Raw genomic sequence first — 13,607 nt, 5'->3', positions numbered from 1 at the left:
CGAAATACACTGAAACTATTTCAAGGACATCATCTTCAGTAACATTGAATGGATTTATGAAAAATCTTAGAACGGGTCCTAATGCTGCAAAATCTTCAAATCTAGAAGAAAACTTTTCTATTAGCTTATCTATAATTTCTAAATATGATGTAGCAGTAAAATTTTTATTATTCAAATTTAAACTCTCAACAGTATATTTTATATTTGGGAAATGTGATAATGATTTTTTCAATAGATGGGATTTCAACAACACTAACTTGCATTTGAATGCATTTACTGCACTAATCATGTCAGCGATATGCTGATTTTTCCCTTGTATTTTTTAATTTAATTCATTCAACTTTGCAGTTATATCTGTCAGAAATCCGAGGTCGATTAGCCAATCCTTATTTTTTAATTGCTCGTAAAATTCTCCTCTTGATGCAATAAATTCCTTTATTTGTGGCAAAAGCATGATAAACCACTCAAGTATTTTACCTCTGCTCAGCCACCTCACTTCAGTATGTAAAAGAAGATCTGTGAACTGAACGTCCTCATCTTCTAAAAGTAATTTAAACAATCTGTGTTGCATAGCTCCCGGTCTTATGGAATTAATAATTTTTGTTACTATCGTAAATATGTGTTGGAAACCGATTGTTTTAGCGCATAACATTTCCTGATGTATGAGGCAATGATAAGAAATAAATTTTGGGAATAAGGAATCCTGTCTACATAAGGCAGTAAATCCTTTTTTCTTACCAGTCATCGCTGGTGCCCCGTCTGTTGTAATTGACGATAACTTTTGTACAGGTAATTTTACATCTGTTATATACTTTTTAAAAGTAGAAAAGATATGTTCTCCTCTGGTGCTTCCCTTTAATGGCAGAACTTTAAGGAATTCTTCTTTTTTTGTAAAATCAGAAAATACTATCTTCACGCAAATTGCTAATTGTGATATATTTGTCACGTCTGCCGATTCATCCATCTGTAGCGAAAAGAAAATACAATTTTCCATATCATTTGCTAATTCTGCCTCCAAATTCTCCGCAATTACTTCAATTCTTCTAGTAACAGTTCGTGCTGATAATTGCAACATATTTATAGCTGAAACTATTTCCTTTTTATTTTTAAATTCTTCAAAAAGTGAATCAGCAGCTTCTAACATGGCTTCTTTCACTAATTCTCCATCTGTAAATAGTTTTTTATTCTTAGCTAGCAAATGCGATATTTTATATGATGCGATCGTTGCTGCTTTTTGTTGTTGCAGTGGTTTAGTAAAAAGACTTTGCTGGTTAGTTCTTGAAGATTTTAAAGAAATACTTTTTTTTCTTCTAATTTCAGAGTTCATTGGATAATCACTATCAAAATTGGTATGAACGGTCTTAAAATGTTGTTCAATATTACTTTTCTTGGGAATCGCAACACTATTATTACACAAAAAAGAAATGCACTTCCCTTTGTAATCAACGAAACAATATAGATGTTCCCATTCATCGTTAAAATAATATGTTCTTTTTCTTTTACATTTATCCATTAAGGGTTTTGATAGAAAAGAATTATTTCGGATTACTGGGTAGTTTTAAATGCACGGTTTATGCGTGGTCTATTCGAAATATGATCACACACTAACAAAAAATACGTGTGTGTTATTAGATACGCTCAAGGTTAGCAAACTGCTAATCTATGCACAATCCTAAACTCAACTGACTACCGTCTAACCACGCTAGCGAGAGCAGTTTGGCTGAGGGCCAAGATGGGTCAGTTTAATTGAAGGGGTGTGTGGGAGAAAAGCGCGGGTATTTTTCCCTCTCGAAGGTCAAAAGGATGTGGGTGAAATTGAAGGTCAGGGGACTTTTAGTGTCTACCGGGCTACTGCACTCACCCCTACATAACTGATAGATGTGCCCACTTCCACCCCAAACCGGATGTTTACATAGATCTAAAATACGTGGTCAGACAGTACTTGCTGTATATCGCCGTTTGACAAGAGTAAGTAAATCGCTCTGGCTATCATACATTTACATTAGTCCAGCGAGGGCACAATAAAAATCGATCGGGGGCGCCATGGCACCCGCGGGTGCCGCGTTGCCTACCCCTGGTCTAGAGAGTAGGTGGAGTTCCGAGAACGACCAAGCAGAGTCAGGAACTGTGCTCTGGTGCTTTGCAGTGAAGCTGTCTCCACTGTGATAGCCTGATAATCTGAAGGCTGTGTCGCTGATCGTGTCAGCGTGTTTATAGTAGTTCATCGACGACTGTAAAATGTGTTTTGGAGCTATCCTGACAATATTGTCTAAATAAAGTGTGTTTCGATACTTCATCAAGTATTGTCATCATTTTTCACTCCAAAACCATACGAACCCCGTACAAATGTGAAGGAAGAAAATAACGTAACAACTGGTGTCAGAAGAAGAAAAACGCAACAATATATTCAAAGCAAGGCATTTTAAGAGTAAAATTCTGTATTAGAAATTGTTATTATAATATGCTGAATGTATTCAATCTTATAAACGTAGTTTCAATTTGAGCTTAACTTGACGAACCAGCGGCTCAATGACATGTTTACAACAGGGTAACTGTTGCCTCCATAACGGTTTTATTTATTGATACTTTTTTCTTGCATTTCTGGTTACATTGCCGAATTTTTTTTTTTTTTTTGTATATTATTTTGACACTGTGTTACTTTTGATACAACTAACTTTAGTATAGTGCTATTCTATAGTAAAATGACTACAAATCTTTTCTGGGTAAGGTGACCTCATTACATCTTTCTAGTTTGTGCCAAAATAAATTGTTTTTTCATCAAAGAATGTATTTTAAGTGAAACGCGTGACCATGTCGTTTTTTTGCTAAAGGACATAAACAGGATATGTGTGTTCTAGCAAACAAACTTGATGTGAATGTTAAGGAACAAATGACAATAGTTGATATTAAGGATGCCATTTTAATGAGTAAGGGATATAATAAAGAGTTCATTAAAGATCTAATTTTTAGCATTATTGCGGAACGAAAAGAAATAGAGGAACGTGAATTTAATGAAGAAAACAGCTTGAGGAACGCAAATGTAACAAAAGGAAAGAGATAGAATAATGCAAGCATGAGCTTGAGAAATTGAAAATACAAGTAGCTAGTTCAGTGCTAGTCATGATTCCGTACCTGCTTTGAAACCCACTGACATGAATATCCTAAGTTACTATTACAAACTTTAATCCAAAAAGTGATGACATGAGCCCTTTTCTCACTTTATTTGAAAGGCAACTAACAATTTTGAACATACCCCAAGGGAAATGGGTAGTGTATCTCTTGGGTTTGTTACCTAATGACATTGCAAAACTGATTGCAAAGGAATCTGCTGGTGATGCACAATATTATGAAAACATTAAACAAATTCTCTTAAAGCATTTTAAATTGAGTGCCGAAAAGTTTCGAGAGTTATTTTTGCAACATCGCAAAAATCTTGATAGTACGTGGTGAGATTTTTACTTCGATTTGAGAAATTTCTTGATGGCTGTATTTGCGAATTAAAAGTCAATGCGTTTGAGAAGTTAAAGAATTTCATGATATCAGACCAAATTAAAAGTCGGTCTCCTTCTGAGTATAGAGAACATTTTGTGGACCATTGGTCCGAGTGGACTGATCCGCTTCAACTGGCTGATAAATTAGATTTATATGAAGAAGCTAAAAACATCAGGAGTAGAAACGTCAGTAATAACACCCCGAAGCCATCTCAACGTAGTGGTCCTAAAAATTATAAAAATAACCCTCAACTTGTTAAAAACTCAGCGACAAGGAATTCTAGCATAAGAGAAGATCGACCAACTGTTAGTTGTTATGGTTGTGGAAAATCAGGCGTCGTTAAGGCTAAGTGTCCAACCTGCTCTCCTCCTTTAAGTAAAGAATCAGTCGACTTCAAAGCAATAAACTTACTTATAGTGTCTGTAGAGACACCTCACACGATTCTTTTAAGAGTAAAAATCAACGGATTTACGGGAATTGTCTGTGCTGATACTGACGCTGCTCACACTATAGCGGGAGAAACATTATATAATCTCTTGAAAGAACAAGGATCAGAATTTAAGAAAACTACTATGAATGTCACTCTTGTCGATAGTATTCAAAGGGACGAAGAGGTCCACATGACCCAGGTAGACATTCGCATTGAAGGAAGATCATTCCGCATAACTTTATTTGCACTTCCCTCAGCAAAGGGTAACAGGACACTTTTAGGATCGGATTTTCTTAGAAGCCTTGGAATTGTTTTAGATCTACAAAATCATTGGTGGTTTTACCACGATAAAATCCGCAACAAAAGTTTAAGTTTATTGATGATGATGATTCTAAGCCTAATGATTGAACTGAATGTACGTCGTAAGTTGACACTGTACTGTTAAGAGATTGTGAAGGACAACATCTATCGGCTTATCAAAGATCACAATTAAATGAATTATTGAGTCAACATTCAACTATCTTCCAACCAGGGGATAGAAGCAACACCTTTCGTAGAACATCGAATTAAAAATAGAAACCATCCCCCAGTAGCTGTACCACCATACAGAATGAACCCTGCCAAGAAAGAAATCTTAAAGCAAGAAATTGACAAGCTCTTATCTGAAGGAATAATTGAGGAATGCAAATACCCTTATGCATCCTCAGTTGTTTTAATACTGAAACCTAATGGAACAGTACGCTTCTACATAGATTACCGGAAATTGAACGCGATTACATTTCCAGATTCCTACCCACTTCCAAGAATGGATGACCTGTTACATGAGGCAAAACCTACTCCTTTCATGTCGACCCTTGATCTTCGTGCAGGTTCATACTGATGATCGAGATAAGACGTCATTTGTGTGGCCCTTTGGAACATATCGTTTCTTACGAACGCCCCAGCAACGTTCCAGAGATTAATAGACAGTTTTTGCAATGGACTTGAGGACATCCTAACCCTCACCTATCTGGACGACATAATCGTGTTGTCAGAATCATTCGAGAAACACCTTTCCGATCTCAAAGCTGTTTTCAAAAGGCTTTTGCTTTTCAAACTGCACGCAAACAGAGAGATGTGCCACTTCGCTTCTTCTCGTGTGAAATATTTGGGATTTTGGATCACACAAAAATTAATCGAAGTTGATCCAGAAAAAGTTTCCTGTATCCAGAGAATTCCACCTCCCAAAAACATCAAGGAGGAACTCCAATCCTTCCTTCAAACGAGTTCTTGGTTTAGACGATACATACAAAACTTCGTGGAAATATCACGACCTCTTAGTAATTTGACGATAAAGAAAGTCCAATGGGAATGGAGTTTCAACCAACAAAAAGCATTTGAAACTCTAAAAAACTGCCTCATAACACCTCCTGTGTTGAAGTTTCAGCTTTCGAGATTTCAAATATATCTGCAGTGGACATGCCCACAAGAAGTCCAAAAGGCATGTGGGAATCTCAGCTTAAAGATGAAAACTTGAAAAAGATTATAGAGAGTTTCGAATCCACTCAGAAAACTGAAGAATGTGCCAAGTGGACTGAACGGGGATTTTTAATGAATCAAGGTGTTCTTTACCGATATGTCCCTGACTCCGATTCAAAAGAGGCCCAGTTAGCAATTCCAACTGCCGAGCGTGATTCCATCATGCGAAAGCACCATGACGACCCAATGTCTGGACATTATGGAGAGGAAGGAACATTCCAACGAATTGCCAGACACTATTACTGGACTGGTATGAAAAAGTACATATCCGACTATGTGAAAAGCTGTCCTTGAATGCAACCGCTACAAGGCTACCAAGCAAAAGCCAGCTGGACTGCTAAGAACCCCTGTCTATTCTCAACATTTTGAGATCACATCTATTGATTTGTTTGGACCACTGCCAAAAACTGACACTGGAAAACAATGGATCTTTATTGTCGAAGACTGTGCTACACGATGGGTTGAACTATTTCCTCATGCTCAAGCTACAGCACGCAGCTGCGATATAACTCATCGAAGAAGTATTCATGGGGCATGGTATACCATGAAGAATCATCAGCGATAACGGAACCCAGTTTATGAGTGCAGTCATGCAACAAGTTTGCTGCACATTAAATATCAATCAAAACTTGATACCAGTTTACTTTCCTCAGTCAAATCCTGTAGAATGGAAAAATAGAGACTTAAAACCTCGTTTTGTAATCCTTGTAGGAGATGCGCTTGACAACTTGCATTCGAAACTCTCAGTTATTCGCTTCGCTATGAATATGGACATTTGTGACACTACAGGCCATACACCAGCATTCCTAATGTTTGAAAAAGAGCTGAGGACTGTCGACGACGTTGTTCATGATTTCAAAGCTGTGGTTGAAAATGATAACTTTGTTCCTGAAATCACCCCTTATCTTAAACGATTCGCAACTATTAATTACAAAGGACATACGAGAGCGTATTGAAATAAAGCAAGATCAAAGTAAAAAGCAATATAATAAACGAAGGCGACAAGTGTTTTATTCACCAGGTGATAGAGTATGGGTCAATTTACATCCCGTTAGCAATGCAAAAAACAAAAAGACTTCGAAGTTCATACCAAAGCGTGACGTTCATACCTGGTAATGACACAGAAATCACGTACTTCCTATGTCATTTCAAGCCTTCATAAACCATCAGAACCGTACCATACGTCTGCACTAACAGCTTTCAAAGACTCGTCCATGTAATGTCCGTGTGTAACTTAAACCTGTTAATAAATACTTGTTGCACTATACAGGACTCTTCTATGACCCTGTCTAAAAAAACCCCTTCACAGTGTCCACTATATCAAAAACTGAATTCTCTCTCTTCTCCCCCCAATCTGTTAAATATGATTCATTATTCTTAGCAAGTCGTACTATATAAGAATGCCCCTTTAAGAAAAGCAGCAATGTACAGTTTTGAAAATTAAATTTTATTCATAATTCCCAATTATCCACTTGAAAAGAAAATTCATTCAATTGTGATCCAGTGGTTTTATGAACTGAAGGCAAATTGTTTTTTTAACACATTTAACTGTTATGCCTTTATACTGTGCTTTTGATTATAAGATAGTGATGCTGAAACCCAATACTCAGTGTCTGCTGACATTTCCATTTCTTGTTGACAGATAAGTGGGGCTGTGTGATATATTAAAGAGTAATTTACTTCTTCGATATGTTTTAAACTGTAAAAAGTCATTAAATTCCTTTTAACTTTTTTGCCCACCAGCAGCAAGCGGTAAAGTCGCTGAACGCTGGTAGTTCGGTCCGAGGTTCGAATCCCGCGAACAGGCTGGCTGCATGGGCATTTTTGTGTTTTTCCACGTGTGTAACGTGTATACAAGCAAATTTCCCTTAGAAAGTCCTTCACGAAGACATACATTCCCTTAGGCAGATAGCCCTAGTGTGCTTTGCCATAATCTCAATAAACCAACCAAACCAAACCTTTTTAACTTTTATATATAAATAAATAAAATGTGAGCTTGCCAGGATATTTAAGAAAGTTTTTTTTAATTGATTATGCATTGCATAATAAGCATAATTATTAAAGTTTAATAATGAATTATTTTAACTACTAAATTTAGTTTTTGCTTGAAATATAAAATATATTTCTTAATAAAAAATTTCGTATTTGTAGAATTAGAAGCAGAAGCCAATGCTCCAAGACCTAAAACTCTGAGATTACCAACTGAACCCATTAAATTCTGTGTATATATGATTGAAAAATATGGTGAAAATTACAATGTGAGTATGATTATTTTCTTGAACTCTACTTCATGTAATATAAAATTGATCCTCACTTGTTTTAACATTCCAATTGTTTCAACTGTTGCTAGTTATAAAGTAAGTATTATATTAATAAATAACTCATTTTTGTATTCTAAAAACATGAAGAGGCATAAAACAAAATGTCATACCATAATTTATTATGCATTATTAAATATCATTTAATAATGCATAATAAATTATTAAATATCATTTAATAATATTAAGTAGAACTTTAAATATTGTACCTTGCAAGTATTCTGATAAACTAAATTCTAGCTATGTATTTTTCAATATATAAATTCCAAAAGCAGCATGTAATATTTATATATTTATTGTATCCATAAAATTCTTTGCATGGCCTTTATTTGTACAGTTGTTGAAATAGACATGTATCTAATTACAAATCTCAAACAAGAGTTAAAATCAGTTTTGTAAAAAGTACTTTTTTAATATGTTCTTCCCTGTCCCTATAGTTAGTTAGGATTTATATTCATTCCAAAAAATAAAATAACCAAAATTGGTCTGCTGTAAAGTTTGAGATCATGTTGTCTTAAAATTCAGAGGTTATGTGTGAAATGAAGAACAAGATATTTAAATCTGCATGTAACTAAAAATGAAATGTGAGTTAGAAAAAGGTTTGTGATGTTAATGCATTCTAAGTATTTATCTAAGTGAAAAAAAGCATTGATATCAGATCATCATGAAAAGTTCTGAATGATACAAAGAGTGTTTTATATATATATATATATATATATAAAGATTTTGTCACAGAATTTTCTGTAGGAAACAGTGGCGATTTATAACCACAGCCATCAATTATTTTTATTAATAAAACCATCATTTATTTTAAATTTTACATCCATTCTTTCATGAACTCTTGAACAGGTGACGTAAAGTTGACCGTGTCCAAATGCAGGCTCAGGTAAAAAAAATGGCAACACGCTTAAGCATTTGGCCCCCGAGACTTATTGATGTTCATAAGCAAAGGGAAGTTGTTTACGTCTCAATTGAAACGGCAACCCTCTAACTGTACTAGCCAATAGGGTAAAGTTGCCATACGCAAGCAACCAAAAAACTATCGGCGACAGACACTTAAGCCACATATAATAAAGATATTTATTTATTTCATTTTTCATCATTGCTGGTTGCATATTTCCGAATTTGATTATATATAGATGTTAAACTTATTTATTAAATGTTAAATGCAGGTGCTCTTGTATTTTTAATTTTTTCGGTTTAGATTTCTCATAATATTAGTCACACGCTGCACTGCATGGGCAATAAAACAATTTACAGTTACGCAAGCAAGCAATAAACTATCAGCGACAAACACTTGAGCCGCATATATATAAGATAGATAACCTGAGTCTTAATTAACTTGCTTATTAATCTATAACTCATGTTTTACTTTTTTGTGTATTGCCATTATCACTGATTCGCTCATTTCTCTGGAGCACAGTCACAGAAGACATAATCACAACGCAATGCCAACCGCATAATTATGATCGCAAAAAAGTTAAATTGGTTAGCACTTATCTTTTATGTTACTTTAGGTTTTGTTTGAGCTAGTTTAAATTTAAATTTAATTTTTTTTTTTAAATTTAGTTATGGATTCACCAGTTAATATTGTTTGGACACAAAAAAATTCCTTCAATATTACAAATTGGAGACTTTTCTATAGAGGTTGCCAAAGTATTTTGCGATATATACTGCCAGTTTCATCAGCATTGTAAATTTGTTCTGTAGATAACTGTTAATGAGCTCGATGAATTCATCTGCAAATAGTGTAGCACCTTCAGTATCAGCTGCAGCTTTTTTACCTGAAATTCTTAATTGCCTTATATCATGGTGATTTTTTAATTTGATTAACCAACTTGTCGAATATGTGCAATCAGTTTTAAGTTCGTTTCTTAGTGAAATATTTTAGCTTGTGCCATTAGCATGTGACCTGTCAATGGCTCACCCTCACTAGGACACTATCTCACCCATTTAATCATCACTTTGTCCTGATTGTCTCTTCTAGCATACCGAATCATTTTTCTGTTATTCGTAATGGGTGTTGGAATCCATAAAAAATAAGTAAAAAAACCAAAAAGTTTTGTTGTTTTGTTTTCTTATGTTATGTAAGTTGACTTTCCAATGCCATACTCCTCACATAATTTTGCGACGGATATACCTTTATCCATTTTTTGCAGCAATTCCACTTTTTGTTTAATGAACATCGAAATACTATATATTTCGTGGCAGTTTGGTATCTTATCTACTTATTTACCTTACATGGGAATAACCATTTAAAATTTTTGTTTTAAATGTTCAAATGGCGAAAGAGTAATGGGCAACATTGCCTAAGCGCCACCGTTGTTATGTTATGTTAATGAACATCGAAACATGCTTTCGCTGTGTAGATCCTGTTCAGCTCCAGGATTAGAAACTCTTTTCGACATGATCAAAAGTTGAAACTTTAATTTTCATCAAACTGCTGTAATAAAAATAGTCTGTAAAAAATAATTAAGCTTGACCAAATCAGAAAGTTAAAGGAACAGCGCAATTTGCTATATTGTTTGAAATTCCTTGGAATTGGTAAAGTATAACATTAGCCTAGCTTAATAGTGTCCGCTATACATTATTGGCTATGTCTCATTAGATTAGCGATAAAAGACAAGTTGTTCTATTAAATTTTGACTTGCTTCTATCAAGCACCGAGACAATTAAGCCTGATTTTATCGCTAATCTAATGAGACATAGCCAATAATGTATAGCGGACGCTATCTTTATATCTGAATCCTGAATAAATATATTCTCACATATTCTTATTGCTTATCGAGAGCTGGCGCTAGATATAGTCTCTGTGCCTGATGCAGTGTCTGCGGGTCCTGAATTCTGTTACCAAGCGCATCCCTAAGTTCTAAATTTTTGCTGCTCCAAAGTTTTAGATCCTAGTGCTTTTCCAAAGATCTAAAAATATTTTCATCCTTTAATTTTGTTGCTTGGCACTTCTCTAAATTCCCAAAATCTTGTCTTCCCTAAATTCTGCCTCCCGGTGCATCCATACGAGCTCTGGTTACAGCCGAAAACGTTGCGTAGAAAACAACGAAAGGTGAAAATGTCGTGCCACAAAACACGGTGAGAGAAAATAAAGCAAAGAGAAAACATCATGGTACTAAATATCGTCATTGGGAATAAAGCGGTTAAAAAACTTTGCAGTTTAAAAACATCGTCGTTGAAAATATCGTAGTAAAAATTAAAGTACCTACAAGTCATCATATAACACTAACATCACAGACATGCGTTTTTCAGGCTTAATTGGAATTGTAAATGGATATTTGTATGATTTGTGAGTGCAAGGTGGAAAGAAGGATAATTTTTATACTCATATTTTTATTAACTAATAAATTTATGAAAAACAAAACAAGAAATTTAAACAAAAGAAATAATTTTTACTATAAGAGTATCAGATTAACAAAAAAATAAGCTCATAATTAACTTCATTTTTTTTATAGATAATGACATGCAGTTACTTATCTTCCTTTTTCTAATCTTTGTAGATTATATTTATCATGAAAAATTACCAGTAAAACTTTATAAAAAAATAATTTATTAATGACTTTTGTTAGTTAACTATGTCTGTTTAAAATTCTATTACGTGCTTATAAGTTGCATTAATTTTCTATGCTTAAGTTTCCATTTTACATTTTTCAGCAAATCTTTATTAATTAATAATAAAATATGAAATTAAAAATTATCCTCCTTTCTGTCTTGTGCTTACAAATCATTATGTGAGTATCCTTTCACAATTATTAAAGCCTGAATTATAAATGCATGTCTGCGATGTTATCGTCATGCGGTGGTTGCGACTTTATTTTTTACCACGTTATTTTCGACAACGATGTTTTTAAACCGCAAAGTTTTTTAACCGCTTTATTTTCAATTACGCCATTTTGTACCACAATGTTTTATAACTGCAATGTTTTCTCTTTGCTTTATTTTCTCCCACGGTGCTTCGCCTTGCGTTGTTTTCTCTGCAATGTTTTTGGTGGACACGGCAAGCTCTGGCGCCGGTTCTGGGTTTATGTGAAAATCAAATCGGTTATTCTCAATTCAAATAGTATTCTTTTGGCCTATGAGTATCATTAATGAAATCTATTTTTAGCATATGTAAGAAATTTTTGTTGAATTTTCCTCGTCAACATTTCTTAGAGCATTTAAAAATCTATAATCATCGCCAAGCCTAATGTTAGCATAAAAGGTTGCCATACTCTTATTCAATTACTAAGATAAAAAAATTGCGTAGGCATCGCTACATGAGTCATTGCTCAAATTGTCATATGCTGATAAACATGCTGCGAGGGAAGCAAAATATGATAAATAATGATTCGCCAGGTTGGTGTCGGGGATATAAAATATTAGTAGGTGTAAAATCAACATTGTTTCTATCTAAAATGTTTCGGTTTGAGATGCTATGCCAAGCAGATACACAGCTATGGAGCCTAATTATTGATCACAGGAATTTTTGCTAAATTGTTGTTTCTTCAATACCGAGGTCTTTATAGAAAGCCAAAGAGAAATTAAGAAACAGGACTCTCCACGTGTTTTATCTATAAAGAGAAAAATCAAATGCACATGCATAAAGTATTTAAAAAGAAATTGTTGGCGGTTTTGAGGTCCGAATTTTAGATCATTCCGGATCTCGGATTTTGTACTGTATAAACGCTTTTCAGTACAATTTGTTGTATACATTTCATATGTGATGCTGCTTTAAATGATTTTGTTAGTTCTTTCTTCCGCAGTTTCTTCTTCATGTTTTCTTCTGTTTGCATAGTTTTGTTAGTAAAAAAAATATTCAAATATTGTTAAAATGGTATTAGATATGACTAGATACAACAATTGTTACTGTAATTTGTGAAGCTTTTTTCATTATTTTATGCCACTTATCATGTTTTATTATATTGCATAATTTATTTAGGTAAAGGTATATATTATATATCCTTGTTCTCTGAGTAATCTCACCATTTTATTTATTAGATATTAAAATAAAGAGAAATATTTAAATGAATCAAGATAAAAATATTTTAAATATTAAGATTCAGTTAGTCTTTTAGTCTGCTGTATGTAAAACAAATATGTTTTGTTTTAGAGAAATAAATATCTTTTGTTTTACAGGATATGGCAAAAGATCCCAAGAATCACTATCAAGACACTCCCGCACAAATTAGGAAAAAGATTCTTAAGTTCAAAAGTATACCTTGCCAATGGAATGGCTATCTAAGGGCCAAAGGCTTACTAAATACAAAAGTCAATAACGATGAATATAAAATTAACATTGAAGAAATAATGACCAATGATAGTGCAGTGGATGCACCCATGGAAAGTTAATAATAAAATAGTTTTTTTACTACTTTTTTTATACTTGAAATGATATTTTTTATTTTATTAATAGTTATGACTATAAAATCTAAAATAGTAATTCTTAATTCATACTTGCCAACCTACAGCACTCAAAAATCAGATTTTTCTCAATGACAAAAAGATTATTTAAATAATAAATATTTTTTAATAATGAATTAACTTTAAATAGTTACTAATTAATATCTGAAACTTCAGTTATTAATTGTTAAATTCAAAGAGTACAAAAATATTTTAAAAGCATTTTTATTATTTTCATCTTTTTAACAAAAAATACTTTAGTTTTCATACAAATGCTATGAACAGCAGCAGATTTTGTTTGACTTTTAAAAGAACGTCATAATTTTGTTCATAATAATTGCCATGTAGGCATGATTTTGCTAATAAAAGTTTTTCTATTGTGTCATTACTAATATTATATCTAAATTTTGTCCTTATTTTCGCAACAACACTGAAAATTCTCTTGCTTTCTTCATTAACAT

General features: G+C 33.5%; 1 protein-coding gene across 1 annotated transcript in view; it reads left to right on the top strand.

Moving 5' to 3' along the window:
* LOC118188639 (nucleolar protein 16) overlaps positions 1-13,135 on the top strand; it is a 54,369-nt gene extending 41,234 nt beyond the window's left edge. The window contains exons 4-5 of the mRNA XM_085817881.1: positions 7,592-7,698; positions 12,883-13,135. Coding sequence (XP_085674007.1) covers positions 7,592-7,698; positions 12,883-13,095 — 320 coding nt within the window. The 3' untranslated portion in view covers positions 13,096-13,135. The remainder of the gene's footprint in view (positions 1-7,591; positions 7,699-12,882) is intronic.
* Positions 13,136-13,607: the final 472 nt, after the last annotated feature.

This window comes from Stegodyphus dumicola, chromosome 1, assembly GCF_044657685.1.
Source record: "Stegodyphus dumicola isolate Sdum_Otavi_A_Nest chromosome 1, ASM4465768v1".
Taxonomy (NCBI): domain Eukaryota; kingdom Metazoa; phylum Arthropoda; class Arachnida; order Araneae; family Eresidae; genus Stegodyphus; species Stegodyphus dumicola.
This window is presented reverse-complemented; position numbering and strand designations above follow the sequence as displayed.